The sequence below is a fragment of the Ambystoma mexicanum genome, chromosome 2p (genome assembly GCF_040938575.1).
Source record: "Ambystoma mexicanum isolate Mex_15411 chromosome 2p, UKY_AmexF1_1, whole genome shotgun sequence".
Lineage (NCBI taxonomy): Eukaryota > Metazoa > Chordata > Amphibia > Caudata > Ambystomatidae > Ambystoma > Ambystoma mexicanum.
In genome coordinates this window covers 558,207,640-558,224,392 of record NC_090923.1, presented here as the reverse complement: position 1 = coordinate 558,224,392, position 16,753 = coordinate 558,207,640, and the positions used below count along the sequence as shown (strand labels likewise).

General features: G+C 48.7%; 1 protein-coding gene across 2 annotated transcripts in view; it reads right to left on the bottom strand.

The window, feature by feature from the left end:
- Positions 1 to 970: 970 nt before the first annotated feature.
- RRP9 (ribosomal RNA processing 9, U3 small nucleolar RNA binding protein) overlaps positions 971 to 16,753 on the bottom strand; it is a 679,329-nt gene continuing 663,546 nt past the window's right edge. For both annotated transcript variants that reach the window (XM_069644031.1, XM_069644030.1), the window contains exon 15: positions 971 to 1,201. In XM_069644031.1, the coding sequence (XP_069500132.1) occupies positions 1,093 to 1,201 (109 nt within the window). In that variant the 3' untranslated portion in view covers positions 971 to 1,092. The remainder of the gene's footprint in view (positions 1,202 to 16,753) is intronic.

Genomic DNA, 16,753 nt, shown 5'->3' with positions numbered 1-16,753 from the left:
ATATATTAATGCCCTCCGCACCCTAGCTATTGAAGTCACCTGAGGGTTTAGGTTATGTCTGTGGGCCATGCCAAAGGGGTACACATACTGATTTAGAAACTTAAGAGTGTATATTTGGAAGTATAGTTGTGTGTTGGTTGCAATTGCTCCCTTCTGAAGAAGACTTACTCAAACTGACTGAATTAATAATTGTTTATTCAAGAAAGCTTGTGTGTAAGAGTTTGATTACTTGTCACTGTGAATCTCTGTGCAACTCCCCTACAGCTCACATTGGCCCCTCTTGGGATAAGCCTGGCTGCTCAACAGGCTACCAACCTGTGTAGTACAGATTTATACCAAAGGTTGGGTTCCTATAGGCAGGAGGTCAAGGTTGTTTTAGTGCACCCAAGGGATACTGCTCCAAATCTTGCCCAACACCTCCCAACCAGGATAAATTGCACTTAGAACAGAATAATGTGTGGGGTTCAGGTGAGACCACGTTACAGAACCAGGGATGTGATCAGTTGTGCACATGTACACTACTTGGTGCCACTGCATGATCGGTCTGTGTGTTGGTTACACATTACATGTGTAAGTAAAAGGCACAAGGAGATGAAGGGATCTGTACCAAAAATAACAGATGTTTACTTAAATCCTGAAGCTAGGTCTAGAAGACAGGACTCCATGTCATAAATAAGTACTTAGTCTGCCCTCTCCTACACTTACCACTTGTGATATGACTCACTGAGAACGAGTACCTTCATGCTCTTTATGTCCCAATACATAACACTGGACATTTCAAATCTAATCATTCCATAGCTTATAGATTCTGATGAAAATGAGGGTTTTTCAGAGCTCCTTTTGCCAAAGGTTCCATGGGCAATGAAGAGACTGTACAATGCCAAACACAAAGCCCCCTCAAAATTAGATATTTGTAACACAAATACCGAAAACCCATTACAGGACCCACACACAAAGTAATTTAAACGCATTTGGAAAAACATGATTTTAATAAAACATTCTTAAACAGCATGTCCAACCAGCAATAAATAAACTCTGATGCGTTTGGAATCTATAAATGAATTGAGGGCGTGGGAGAAGGTGACAATATCTTTAGGAATGCTGACTGGGCTCCTCTGAGCCATTTGTAGGGGTTGTCTTCTTCAATGGGATTATGTACAATCCATTCTTGGCCTCTTTAATCCTCCACCAGCGTCCCAATCTGAAGAAATCAGATGAAAAGGGACAATTAGAATGAAACATCACACATTACAGGCATAACAGCAAAATAAATTTAATAGAATTAAGAAAGACGCGATCTTGGGTTTCTACATAGACCACCATAGCCAGTCGCGAAAATCCAAATGATATGATAGGTTATTTATTAAGCGCTTAATACCCAGAGGTTTTTAAGCGCGGACCCGGGGAATCAAACCTTTGTTGCTCCGTGTCGTCTTGCTTCAAAGGTGAGCACGTTGCCCCTGAGCTATCCTCCCAAGCCAGTCACCTGGATGAAAAGCTTTCCATACGCTTCCATTTTAAGTTTAGTGCATATTCGGATATGATCCAACAAGCTCTTGAAGTAAAACAAAAATGTGGCCCATTGTTCAGATGGATTTTCAGAACTCTGGCCTGGTGGACAGATTTTAGGAGGCGACCCTAGTAATGGTGAATAGGGACCTCTGAGAGGTTAGCCAAAACCCAATCCAAGTATGTGGATGAGCAATTAAGGCTTGGTCTCAGGATTTGTAGCACACAATAATTCAATTTAAACAGTCATACAAATATTTACTTTAAGCCTTATGAGCAGACTGGAAAATTAATCCAACAGGTAGCATTATCACACAGCGCTCTATAATAAAGTTATATACAATAAGTTCTCTAAATAACATCAGATAACTTAAGCAATGCGAGTAGGTTTGATGCAGTAAATGATGGGAGCCAATCACAAGATAATATGCTAATTTAAGAAGTCCAAAACCTAGGATGTGTGGTATAAATGCAAGTTCAGCACGGTAAAACAGCGATAACTTACCAGCTGCGGGAGTAGCCCGATATGGGAGGGGGCTTTGTTGATAGCCACTCAATTATATTCTATGCACTAGGCTGGAGAACACCCTAAATGATTGTGTTACAAGGCAAGAACATATAGACAATAGAAATAGGCTGCAGGTAAGTATAGGTGGCTTGACATCCTCTCAAGTCATCTTCTCACGTGGCCAGACCATCGTTTGATTCCTTTTAAGATTCAGACAGTAGGAAGATCTAAATCAGTTCTGAATCCTAATACCCCCACTCTAAAGCGAAACCGGGTGAGAATTGACCCTGCTTCAATCTTTTCTGAAGTGGCTCACTACTACACCAAGGCCTCTTGATTTGGCCCCCCTATCACTCGATATATTTAGGTTGGTCAGTGTAATGGAGGCAGTGGCAGATGAGATAGCGCCTTATCAACAGATTACAAAAACAGCCTCTCAGGGCGCACCCTGGTACACACCTACGTTATGTGCACTATGCCTTAAGACTCGACAGACAAAACGTAAATGGAGAAAGCATTATGACACTCAAATGCGCAAAATGTTTAAACATCGATTAGCGTATCATAAGGCTCTGAAAGATGCTAAATCTTTGTATTCTGCTGATACCATTCAATCAGCAGCAAATGCCCCGAAGAAACTCTTCGAGATAATAAACTGAACCAAACCCAAGGTCAATACTCCTAGGGTTAGCTCGCTAATTATGTGTGACGACCTTTCTGTTTTTTTTTTAATCAACAAAATTGAAACAATCAGAAAAGAGAACATGAACAGACTGGGAACCGATCAAAGTACAAGAACTTGGATAGTGAGGTTTCAATATCCCCCACTGTAAAGAATATGGCGGCTTGTTTTTCTGTTTTTTGCCAGACAACCAAAGAAGTAAGCAAGATCTTGGCACATCTTAAATCCGCTTCTCCCCTTGATGCTATTGCTGTACACTTATTAAAACTGGCGCCTCAAAATCTCTGGGATTTTGGACAAAGCGGTTAATTAGTCCTTAGTTTGGGGTAAAATCCTGAGGAAATTAAAGGAGGCGCTCGTAATTCCTCTATTAAAAAAACCCATCTCTGGATACTTCGACTCTGACGAATTATCGTCCTATATCGCTGCTCCCCTTCCTTATGAAGCAGTAGTCACTACTCAACTAAGGGACTTATTGACTGGATAGTTGCCAGATGGGTTTTCAGCCTATGATGGGCAAGCAATCTGTTCTCGTGTCAGTGCTCGATGACCTTAACATGATCAGAGACGAGGGCGGCACGTCAGGTTTTATTTTATTGGAACCGTCGGCAGCCTTCGATAGAATTGATCATGGGATTATGGTATCTAGACTGAAGGAAGCAAGTTCTCTAGGGCAGTTTTGGATTGGTTTCAGGAGTTCTTGGTTTTCAGTTCTCAAATATTTTCACTTCCCCCATATCATTCGTCCTCAGTGGCGGTAACTTGTGGGATGCCTCAGGGGTCAGCGTTGTCTTCTTTGCGTTTATAATCTCTATATTCGCCCCTTATTGGCACTCATCCGCTGTTCGGGAGAATTCTCAGAAATGTGCCAATTCCTCTCTACCTTAGAGACCCCCAGCCCTTGGAGAGAGTGAGACCTTTTTCCTCACTCTCTCATGTATTTTTCTTGTGATTCTGACTGTTTCGTTTGGTTTCTGGAGTCTGACAAACTCCATAGGCATTTTTGCATTGTGTCACACAGCACCTTTAGTGCAGTGACACAGGGAAGTCGTTTAGATTTCCCAAGGTTTAAATACCTTACTCTTGGATTAACCGTTTCCAAGAGGAGTAAGGTGAAATTGACTTTGCTACACAGTGGAACTTTCTAGACCCAGCACACACTATCTTACAATAGGCTGCTGGAGGGGTTACTAAGTAGCCTCTTCGTCTAGCTTCTCATGTAAAAAATGTTATGTTGCCACAATAAACACAATAAATGGCTGGTGGCAGTGGTTACTTTTTACTACCGTGTTGTGTCTTTAATGCGGGCTGCGTTCGCAGCTAAAGTAAAGCACTCATGGGTGCCATGTGTGTTAAAATGGCCCCGGTCTTCTTTTTCGCCCATTTCTTGTTTTGGTCCTTCTAGAGATTTACTCTGCGTACCAAGCCAGGTTTGGTCCCTTTGTACATTTTGCCTTTGGCGGGCTTCACGAGTGAAACCCGACTCTGGCTCCAGAGTGTCTAGTGGGGGCGGGAGGTGAGGGAGGTGCCCGAAACTCCCTGTGCTTAGTCTCCTAGGAGACCGGAATGCACTGTGTGTTGATTGGCTGGCTGGCTGTCCGGCAAGGACAGCCACCCTGCTCAGTGATTGACAGCTAGGCTGGAATGAATGGGAGAAACCTGCATAAAAAGTGAGGCTTTTTGGCTGGAAGGCAGAGTCGACCACTGGACGAAGGAATCCGAAGAACTGGAAGACGATGCCTGCTGCAACTCCTGGACCGTTGGTTTGAACGATGAAGCCCTGCTGCTGTGCTGAAGCTCCAAGTTCGCCTCAACAGAGAAGCTCTGCAAAGACGACTCCTCCCCTTGAGTTGGTGGGACCAATCAACTTCAAAGTAAGCCACCTGGACATCCATCTCAGAGCTGGTTGAATTTCCACACAGTGCCGTTGGAAACCGTATAGCCGGGGGGGGGGGGGAGACACCAGTTTGTGTGCGTTGCTTTTAAGTTGGCCAAGAGCTCCAGGAAGATCCTCCGGACTCCCAGGAAGCAGGACTGACCGAGCCCCCACAACAGAGTGCGGGACCCCAGAACCAAGGAAAGTCCAGCTCGACAGCCAAGAACCGCAGTGTTGCTATTTGCGGTAGTCGCAAGAATCTGAAACACCGAAGTGCCACTGATTTGAAAGTTTGCCTGTTGCGGTCAGTGACCGTCCCGTTGTGGTGCAGGAGGCCCCAGAAGTCCTCCCTCTTGTCCCCACGACTGAGGCCCAGGAACAACAGGATCCGCAGAGCTGCACAGGAACAGAGGTCATCAGCTGCATAGTTTTCTTCAATCCACGGGTACTGTAAAGTCTGAGCGAACTTACCTCTCACTGGGGATTTGCTTGCTCTTCTACTTCACAAGTCTCCCGGCTTGTGGCCCTACATTTGATTCTGCTTTCTTCATCAAATACTTCTAAAAACATTGTGCAAAGACTTTTACTCGCCTCCAAGAAGTGCTTCAGTTACATTGACTTTTGCCCATTGACATTGGCTTAGCCTGGTTCTCTGAATAACTCCTCTCCTCCGTTTTTTGTTGCACCTATCCTTCCAGGAAGGGGATCACTTACTCTGCATTGGGGGGGGGGGGGAGGTTCAAAAGTACTTGCCTGCTTAAAGAAATATTTGAGATCTCTTATTTATTCTGTTTAACCTTACTTTTTACACACTCTGCCTACTCTAGATGTACACACTCTGCCTACTCTAGATGTAACAGTTCTATATTAATGACTGCAAGTTTCCTAGTTCACCTGAGGGTGTAGGAATTGTCTGTCGGTCATCCCCAATGGGAAGTTACTGAAGCTAAGAAACCTAAGAGTGTGGATTTTTGGAGTGTTGCTTTTATATTGTTCCTTCTGAAGAAGGAACAAGTTACTTACCTGTAACTGTTGTTCTCCAGCATGGGTCTGGCATGGATTCACATGCTCATGAAGAATATTCCCCGTCGTCAGGCTGGGAATCCTCGGTAAAGAAAAAATCAGTATCAGTTTCGTTTCTGATCTGTCTTTCGTAGTAGTAACCAATCACTGATCGCTGCGTCATACTGACCACAGCCAATGACTGCCCTCTACCTAAGCCCCGCCTCTGGCAGCCATCTTCAGATTTGGTAGCACGTGAAGTGGCAGTATGACCAAGTGAAGAGCCGCAGAGGGGTAGGCGGGAGGGTTCGCATGTGAATCCATGCCAGACCCATGCTGGAGAACAACAGTTACAGGTAAGTAACTTGTTCCTTCTCCAGCATGGGGTCTGGCATGGATTCACATGCTCATGAATAAAGAATACATAGCAGTACACACATGCAGAACCACGGGAGGTGGCAAAGGCTCAACATTAAGCATTACATCAAACTCAACATTAAGCAATTCTTACCTCCTCACCTGGCTCACCTTAGGCGAACAGGTTGCGCAGCACTGCTTGGCCGACCCTGGACTCCTCCCTGGAAACCCGATCGACGCAGTAGAATTTCGTGAAGGTGTGCGTCGACCTCCACGTAGCAGCCCTGCAGATGTCCAGCAAGAGCACACCAGATAGGAATGCCGTGGTAGCTGCGATCGCTCTGGTGGAATGGGCTCTCGGACGGCCAGGCAGCGGTCGGTTTGCCAACCGATGACAGTACATGATACAGCCGGAGAGCCATCTGGAAATGGAAGCCTTCTAGCGAGCCTTCCCTGATTGACAGGTCCAAAGTTCACAAAGAGTTGTGACGTCTTCCGAAAACACTTTGTACGGTCCACGTAGAACTTCAGCACTCTAGCCACATCCAGCGAGTGCAAAGTCCTTTCAATCGGCGACGAAGGCGACGGGAAGAAAACAGGCAACACCAAGGGTTAGTTGAGGTGGAAGTCCGACGGCACCTTGGGCATGAAGGAGGGGTGCGTCCTGAGCACTACCCTCGTGTCGTGAAAAGTCAAGTACGGGGGCTTGCAGGAAAGGGCCTGCATCTCTCCCACCCGTCGTGCGGAGGTGATGCCCACAAGAAACGCTGTTTTCCACGACAAGAACTTCAACGGAGCTGAGTGCAGAGGCTCGAACGGAGGTCCCATGAGCTTGGTCAGCACCACGTTGAGCTCCCACGCCGGGGCCGGAGCCTTCACCGACGGGAACGATCTGAACAGTCCCTTCATGAACTCTTTCACCAGACGATGAGACCACAAAGACGTCCGCCCCGTGGTTCTGGTGTATCAGGAGATCGCAGCAAGATGAATCTTGATGGACGCGTGCGCCAGTCCAGCCTTGGCCAGCGTCAGTAGATACGGCAGTACCTGGGGAGCCGTAATCCGTAGAGGGTTAATCTTCTGTGCGTGGCACCAGACAGAGAACCTGTTCCATTTGTGTCCGTAGCATTTAAGAGTTGAGGACGCCCTGGCCTTTGCAAGAACCTCTCTGCAGTCGTATCCTCCAAACTCTAACGCTGCAGGAGCCAGGCCTGCAAGTTCAGCGACTTCGGGTCGTGATGTAGGATGGCGCCTCCTTCCCTGGAGAGAAGATCCGCGTCCACTGGCAGCTTGATTGACAGGGACGCTGACAAGTCCAGAAGGTCCGGGAACCATATCTGCCTCGGCCACGCAGGTGCGACGAGGATCATCCTGCACCATGACCTCTTGAGCTGGTTCATGAGCCGGATCAGCAATGGCAATGGAGGGAATGCATATAGAAACAGGCACTCCCAGGGGAACGAGAAAGCATCGCCCATGCTCCTCGGCTGGGGAAACCTGCTGGCGAACCTCCGGCACTTGGAGTTTGTCGCCGTCGCGAACAGATCGATCTGGGGTGTGCCCCACAGTCGGAAGAGGCGGTCCACTAGATCCTGCCGTAGCTCCCACTCGTGGCACGAGCGCAGCTCTCTGCTGAGCGAGTCGGCGATGGTGTTTTTTATCCCTGCCAGATGAAACGGCACCAGAAACATCCCTTGGGCGATGGCCCAATGCCACAGATCCTGCGCCTCCTTGGACAGGGCTGGGGATCTGGTACCGCCCTGCTTCCTGATGTAGAACATGGTGGTGGTGTTGTCGGTGAAGATCCTCACCACCTTGCCCTTGAGGGACGGAAGAAAAGACCTGAGGGCCCAAAACACTGCACGGAGCTCCAGGACGTTGATATGGAGGGACTTCTCCATCGGAAGCCAAAGGCCTCTCGCGTGCAAATTTTCGGTGTGCGCTCCCCACCCTTCCAGGGAGGCATCCGTGGTCACTGTCTCCTGGTGGCTGGGGGTCTGGAAGTCCATGCCCGCTGTCAGATGCGCGCGGGTGCCCCACCACCGGATCACTTGTCGGAAACTCTCGTCGAGTGTGATCCTCTCCTCGAAGCTGCCCGTCATCTGGATCCAGCGTGCGACCAGGAACTCCTGCAACGGGCGCATCCGGAGCCTGCACAGGCGGATGAGATAAATGCAAGAAGACATCATTCCGAGGAGGGACTTGATGGACCTCACCCTGGCCGCGTCCGCGACCAGCATCCGCTGCACCTTGCCCGAAATGGCCGTCCTTTCCTCCGACGGAGAGGCCAGAAGCGACACTGTGTCGAGCTTCGCTCCCAGAAACAGTGCGTCTTGAGCGGGCACCAGGTGGGACTTGGTGTAGTTTATGGAGAATCCCAGGTCCGTGAGCAGTTGGACGGTCCTTGCCGTGTGCTCCACGGCAAGCTCCTTCGTCTTTGCTCGGATGAGCCAGTCGTCCAGGTAGGGGTAGACGTGGATCCCCTCTCGGCTCAGCTGCGCCGCCACCGGTGCGAGGCACTTGGTTAACACCCTGGGTGCCGACCTCAATCCAAAGGGGAGGGCTCTGAACTGATAGTGACGCCCTTGGACCACGAACCTGAGAAACTTTCGGTGTCCCTTTAGGATGGGAATATGGAAGTAGGCATCCTCCAAATCCAACGACGACAGGAAATCGCCCTCCTCCAGTTGACCCAGGACGTGTTGGAGGGTGACCATCCGGAACTTCTGTGCCTTGATGAATTTGTTCAGTCATCGTAGGTCCAGGATGGGACGCCATCCTCCCGTCGTCTTTTTCATGAGGAAGTATCTTGAGTAAACTCCGGAGCCCCAAAGCCTCTTTGGGACGAGCTCAATGGCGCCCTTCTTGAGCATCGCCTTCACCTCCAAGAGACGTTGAGGGACGTGATGTTCTTTCCTGGCCACAGGGGGGACACGCGGGCACCTCCTTAGAAACTCGAGCGCGTGACCCTGAGCTAGGGCGTCCAGCACCCAACGGTCGGTGGAGATGGACTCCCACACGCTGACGAAGCTCGCCAGCCGGCCTCCCACCGGGGTGTTTCGGTGGGGGCCCGACCCCACGGCCGGTTCAGTCCTGCTTCGACGAGGCCTTGCCACCTTGTCCTTGGCGACGACGGCAGGGTCCGCCTGACTTGCCTCGTCCCCTGTAAGCTTCCTGTGACGACGAACAGGCCGCTTGACGGTAGGTGGAAAATCCACCGCTGGAACCTTTGGAGGCACCCTGTTTGCCTCCGCCGCTCCAAAAGGGCGGCCGCCGTTGGTGGAGAACCCAAGAGCCCGGGCCGTCTCCGTGTCCGCCTTGATGGCTTGAAGGGAATCGTCCACTGTTTTCCCAAACAGGTTGTTTCCGTCGAACGGCATGTCCAAGACCCTGGTCTGCACGTCCTGACGGAAGTCAATAGCCTTGAGCCATCCACGCCGCCTAAGGCACACGCCGTTGCCCAACTGGCGAAATCCAGTGTCAGCGATGTCCGTCGCAATCGTAATGGCGTGGTCCGACGCCACCTCTCCTTCCTGCAAGATCTCTAGGGCTTCTGCCCTCTTGTCTGGTAGGAAGTCCAGCAGGGGGGGGCCAGCTTGTACCACAACTCCCTGTCGTAGCGGGCTACGATAGCCAAGGCGTTGGCCGCCTTAATCGTCGTCGCTGCCGACGAGATGACTCTGCGTCCCATCGTGTCTAATTTCTTTCCCTCGCCGTCCGGCGGGGAGGTAGACGTAGAGGCCGCCCCCCCCGCTTTCTTCCTGGCCGCCGCGGAGACGACCGAGTCCGGGGTCGGCTGTGCCCGAAGGCACAAGGGGGCCGCGTCTGGGACCCGGTACTACTTCTCGTACCGATACCTTCTAGCCGGCGTCATGGATGGGTTCTTGAGGAGGGCGAGGCCCTCATCCCAAATAGCGTCTAGTAGAGGTACAGCGAGGACCGTCTTCCTCTTGGTCTCGCGCCGTTGATAAAGGAAACCTTCCTTCTTCTCACCCGGGCAGAGCTGGAAAAGCTCGGATGCCCTGGCGATCATGGAGTGAAACGATCCAATCTCGTCGGGCGGGGAAGCCCGGGTGGGAGGTGACGACGGGAGATCCTCGTCGTAAACCTAGTCGTCTGTACCCGTCGCGGCCGTGTCAGTCCCCGTATCATCCCCACGTGTCGTGGACGGGGAGGAGGGCTGAACAGGGCGCGATGGCTGAAAAGGAGGTGGAGGATGAATCCTTCTTCTCTTAGGGGGAGGGCTCCCAGAAGGGCCTGGCTCTGGGTCCCGCGTCGGGAGCGGTTCCTCCGTTGGTGGTAACGGCAGTCTCGTCCTCATCTCCGAGCATAAGGAGTGTATAGCCAACAAAATGGCTGCCGAGTTGTCTTGCGGCACTGGTTGAGGGAGATCCGACGGGCGATCAGGAGCCCCGTCGGCATCCTCGACGCCCTCGTCGTCTTCCACGTCGGGGTCCCTCCCGACAGGATGGCCGCCTTCCACGCCAGAGCCTTGGCCTAAGACTTCAGCTCCTCCTCAGAGGTTGAGGCCGAGTCCACGACGACCTCCTGCCCCCCCTTTTTCTTCTCTGTGCCAGTGAGATTCTGGGCCCCGGGGTCGCCACCACTGGTGTAGCCTCCACAGGCTGAACCAGGGCCGCCGCGACTGCCTCGATAGAGGCCTTGGCCGGATGGATCAAGGCTTTCACCACCTTAGGTGCGCTCACCGCCTTCTCCTTGGGGGGAGGGTCACCACCTCGCTCCTCCTCCGATGGGGCCTTAGGGCACGACCGGGGTCTCTCCAGGAGTTTTTCCGGGTGCTCGGCCTTCCTCTTACCCGAGCCAGAGCACTGGCTCGTGGTTGATGGCGCCGGGGAGGATGCGCCCTGCTTGGCGCGCGTAGAGCCCGACCGTTCGGCGCTCCCGGTGCCAGCGGACTCGCGGTGCTTGGCCTTCTGTTGGACCCCCGTCGCCAGGGCGCCCTCAAAGGTCTTAGAAGACCGCTCGGACTTCTTCTCGCCTGATGGGCTCTTTCCTTCCAGCCAGTTGGCGAGACGTTGATGGCGGTCCTTCATGGTCCGCTCCGACATATTGCCGCAAAACGCACAGTCCTTCTCCACGTGCGTCTTGTCCTCATGTAGGCAGTAAAGGCAAATGGAGTGTTTGTCCTCCTTGAAGACATTCTGAAGCTGGCATCCAGGGCAGACCCTGAACAGCTTTCCTTCTCCTGGGTCATGTCCGAGATGGGCCTGAGAAACTTCTGGAGTCCTCCAAAAGCGTGGCTCGACGAAATCTTCACCCTTGAGGGGCGTAGACGAATCCGACACGGGTCCCCGTTGATCGGATGAAGAAACGGTGGAGCTTGAGGCTCTTTTGACCGAAAAAGAGAAATTTTTCTGAGAAAAAATGTGAAAAATAGCACTAACGCTCGAGAGCAATAGCACGAGGATCCCAACACTTGAACGTGCGGTAAAAATCTGAAGATGGCTGCCAGAGGCGGGGCTTAGGTAGAGGGCAGTCATTGGCTGTGGTCAGTATGACGCAGAGATCAGTGATTGGTTACTACTACGAAAGACAGATCAGAAACGAAACTGATACTGGTTTTTTGTTTACCGAGGATTCCCAGCCTGACGACGGGGAATATTCATGAGCATGTGAATCCATGCCAGACCCCATGCTGGAGAAGGCTTACTTAAATGACTGTTAAACAAATGTATAATTGTTTTTATCAAGAAACCTTGAATATAAGTGTTTATTTGAATAAGTCACTGTGAATCTCTTTGTAACTGCATTACTGCTCATGGACTCCTCTTGAGATAAGTCTGGCTGCTAGGCCACACTGCCGATCTGTGTAGTTCAGACTTACACCAAATGTTGGGTCCCTATTGCCAGGAGGCTAAGGTTGTTGTAGTGTACCTTACGGGTACTACCCCAAATCTTTACCTAACATCCACCTATTTGGTTGTAGGGTGTTTACCTATGCGGATGATACCCAAATTGTGTTCAGGTTGCAGCCAGACCAGCCAAGAATTGCTGAAAGCCTTAAACAGTGCCAGGAAGCGATTCGAGGCTGGATGGAGGCAAACTAGCTTGAACTAAATGGCAGGAAGACGGAGGTTTTGATTATCGGTCCATCAGATTCCGCTGGTGATTGGACCTCAGCGTTTTGGCCAGATTCATTGGGATCACTCCCTGAACCAGTTAAAATGGTACGAAATTTAGGAATCAAAATAGCTCATGCTCAGATTGTGGCTGCAGGCATCAACGGTAATGTTGACTACTGCAACGCAATCTACTTCGCACAGATGTCCTACCTTACCCATCGCTTGCAGGTGCTGCAAAATGCAGAAGTGCGCCTGGTGAAACATGTTCCCCCTGGAAGAGGGGTAACCAGAGCACGACAATCTTTACACTGGCTACCTATTGAAGCGAGGGTCAAGTTTAAATCATTAGGTCCGATTCATCACGCCCAAAATGGCAAAGGATGCCTCGCCATTGAAGAGAAACTTTATCGCTATAACCAAAGCCGAACTCTGACATCTACAAACACTGCACTTGTGTGTGCCTACATACAGAAGGGAACGACATGGTGGAGAGCCTGCTCTGTGGCCGGGCTTAAGCTGTGGAACTCTTTGCCCTTGCAACTAAGAAATAATATTGATTTTGTATCATTCAGGAAGGAACTTAAAACGTTCCTTTTCATAAAAGTGGCTTCTCTCCCAGTCTCTCTGCTTTTCTCAGTATCTCCCGTCAGCGCCATGATGCCTTCGGCGATAGTGCGCTCTAGAAGAAACTATTTGATTGATTTTGACTGAGGCACTGTAAACAAGCCTTAGAGCATGCTTTTCATTAGAAACTAATTCACATTTTACTAACGTGCTTAGTAGCAGCAGAGGCTGACAGCACATTGTAAATTACATACTCCCAGCATCATATGGTAAGAAATCAATAGCTCTTGAGGTTCGAAGAGTTCTTAAGATGCAACATCAAAATGGTAATTTGTCAGTGGTTAAAGGATCCTCCAGTGTCATGATCGGCTATATTCTTATGAGAATCGGATGGAGATGACCAGAGTCATATGAATAAAGATTACCTGGTCCTCTCCAATGTCGCAATGTTTTTGCATTATTGATGTGGGAATTGTGAGTTTGACTGAAGGTGGCATGGCGAGGATTGCAGGATCCAACCACCGCGGGGTAATGTATGCCTTTCCATAAGGGAATGACGTAGTTCTACCAATCAGCTCCACATGAAGGACTATCTCAATGTTACAATGTGCGTTGATGTCAATTAGTTTGTATGGTTATAAAAACATTTGTCTTGGGGGTGTATTTAGACAGCGTCTTTCATGCAGCACTGTTCCACCGTCTGTGAATTTTGCTTTCCTAGCTGCGACTGGGCCCAGAATAAATTGTATTACTTCTTGCCTGGTGTACACTTTTCTGGATTACTTTTGTAATTTTATTGCCGAGTTCTGCGGCAACCTCCAGTACATTTTTGGTGGCCCGTACGGGGAGTCAGCTTTCATGAGCAGACGTGAGAATTCCAGCTGTGCTCTCGGAGGTGTGCGGGACAGCGTTTGCAGACTAGTTCTAGAGCTCTACACCGAGGTGGTCTGCCTGGTTGAAACACTCCGTCTGCTCGGAAGGGAGTGCTGGCCTTAAAGGAAGATTCAGGGGTTGGGAAAACTTGAGAATCTCAGAAGGATACGCGAATATACCCGTGCATGAACGTGCGAGGTGGGTGGGGGGAGGAGGAGAGGGTTATTTTTATGGTGAATAGGACACACCTTCAAAAGGTGGAGGGTGATTGGCCGTAGTAGTAGTAGATATTAGTTCCACTTACCCATTAGTGAGGGGGCTGTGGCACATCTGCGTTAGAGCCGAGGGTTGTACAATAAGTGGCAGACCTTGTTATATGAGAATTGCACGTAGTGCAGGCTATTTGTTATTTACAGGCTAAGTATTGAAGGTGTGAAGAGAAAGAAAGGAACTATGCATTGGTGTGTTGTAATAACTAGTAGTTGGTTAACATAATGTGAAGTTCTGTTTTGTGTTTATTGTGGTTGCGGAAATCACGGAAGGACCAGAGCCAAACTAATATGTAAATATTGGAAGAGCTGTGTACCACGTGCATGGGGTGCAGTAGAACGGACGGAGGAGCAACTGAACCCCAAGCGCACTAACATAGGGCATAATTGTTAAGGTGGTGGGCCTGTGGAGAAGGCCATTTATTGAGTATAAGTGGTGTGAAAGGTAAGGCCTGAGAAGGCCAGTGTGAATGAAATAAGGGGAACGAGCAAGACAGTAAAGTATAACAGTGAGTGAAAGGTTATGAGTAAGTGAAGGTAGTTAAGGGGGTAAAAGTGGTTTGAGATATAAGAGGGGCCGAGATTAAAAAGGGAGAGTACTCTAGAAATTGGGAGAAGGGTGCAATAATGTTAGCCTATTATACAGACTCACCACTTGACCATATATGCAACTAATTGCCCCAATATCGCTAAAACATATTGAAATATCACTTTCAGTGGATTAACGACAGTGGGAAACTGATCGGGAATGCTCCAGGGAGGGAACATTTCAAAAGGATATAATTGACAGTAATTTTTAGCAACATATAAAAGGTGCAAAGCTTAAGAGACGGGACATCTAAAGTGGAGAAAAAGAAGGGAGAAGGGGAAGAGGAGAAAGCTAGCGATACATCCCCTGCTTACGGATAGTTTCCGTTATTAAAGCCATCTGCAGGATATAGAAATCGTAGGCAGGCAACTCCAGATAAGGAGACAGAGAAAAATAGGCCAGAGCCAGAATCTCATTCACAGGATAAGAAAGAAAAAGGGAATACAAAATATTTTTCTGATATTAAGGAAAGCAAACGACAGCAACTGGACTCAATGTTTAGAGAAGTGGAAAAGATAGTGGAGAAAGATCGTGAAAAAAAGGGAAGGAAAAGGGAAAGGCAGAGGACCAACAGGGATGGACGGCAGGACATATAAAATTTAACACTTATAACTGGGGACAGGACATAGAATTGGACAAGCGAGATACGACAGGAAATAATACTGCATCGGACTGTGAGGACAGACGTGACAATGGCAATAGGAATGATGGCTTCGACCCTTGTGATCCAACAAGTGTGGGGAGAGGAAGGAGGAGGAAAGAAGGGGCGGAAGATGATAAAGGAGGAAACCTGGAACTGGGGAAATAGGCTTCAAATCAGGAAAGGAAGGATGGCAGTAGTAAAAAGACCACGAAGGGGGGTGTGGGGTTAAGGACGGACACAAACTCAGTTGCCCCTTCTGCAGAAGGCAAAAGGGGAAGTACATTCTGTACCCTGGCAGACTATGGATAGGTGTTAAGCAAGATTGTATGCAGTGCCGTGTGGGAGACTACACCAACCTTGTCCTCCTGGTAATAGGTAACCTAACCTTTGGTATAAGTCTGTACTACACAGGCTGGTAGCGTGGCTGAGCAGCAAAGCTTATCTCAAGATATATACTCCCTTAAAAAGGAGCTGTTTTTGATAGACACGAAAAGTAGGGGTGTTGAATAGATTTTCTCTGAAAAACTGTGTATAGATTTCCTCTGAAATTGTGTCTTGATGCATACATACCAAAGATGAAATGGTGCTTTGATTGTGTGAATGATCATTGTCTTTTTAGATGATTTTTATTGGTAATTTGTTTTATATGTGTATAAATATTAAAGTATGAATGTCATTTTTTTCGATAATCGTGGTTTTGACTATTGAATTAGGTCAAACAGTGTCTATGTGTATATGTCAAGGTGGGTGATAGATACCACCTTCTAGCCTTAAAGGGAGGAAGCTGTTTTTGTGGAAATTTTTTTGCCCCTAAAAAGAGGACAATATACAGCTCTATATAGCTGAAGTTATCTCAAGAGGAGTCAATGTGAGCAGTAGGGTTTTTACACAGAAATTCACAGTGACAAGTATTCAAATAAACGCTTACACGCAAGGTTTCTTGATTAAACAATTATTAATTTAACAGCGAGTTGAATAAGCCTTCTTCAGAAGGGAGCAATATATATGCAACACAAAAATACACTTCAAAATACATCTCTTAGTTTCTCTAAATCCGCAAGTACCCATTTGGGATGACACAGATGGTTCCTACATCCTGAGGTGACAAATAACTAGAACACTTGACATGAATATATCACTGGCACATTTAAAGCGATACCGAGTTTGGGTGTCAAAGAAAAGGGTTTTGGAATAAAACAAAGAATAAACAAATATTCTAAAGCAGGTAAGTACTTTTTAACCCCCCCAATGCAAAGTAAATTAACCCTTTCCTGGAGGAAAGGTAAAGCACGAAGTCAGAGGTAAGAAGTGTCTTTCAGGGAGCCAGGGCAGCCAATGTTAATTGAACAAAAGTCTAGGTGAGCTGAAGCATTTCTTGCAGGTAAGTAAAAGTCTTGCACAATGTTTTAGAAGTCTTTGTAGAAGAAAATAGAATCACTGTAGGGCCACAAGCTGGGAGGCTTGTGAGGGGAAAAGCTGCAAGCAACTCTGCAAAAGTAACTCTGCAAAAGCAACCAAGACAAGTCTGAACTGAGAACTAGCAAGGCTACACGACAGGCGGTAAGTCCCCTTAGTTTTACAGTACATTTGGTTAGAAGAAATTGGTTCCAGCTGGCTTCTGTTCCTGTGTAGTTCTGCAGATCCTACTGTTCCTTGGCCTCAGTTGTGGGGACAAGAGCGAGGACGTCTGGGGACTCCTGCACTACGAAAGGAAGGTTGGTGGCAGCAATGGGCAAACTTCCGATCAGCAGCACTTCGCGGTTTCAGCTTTTCGCGGCTCTCGCAAATAGCACCACTG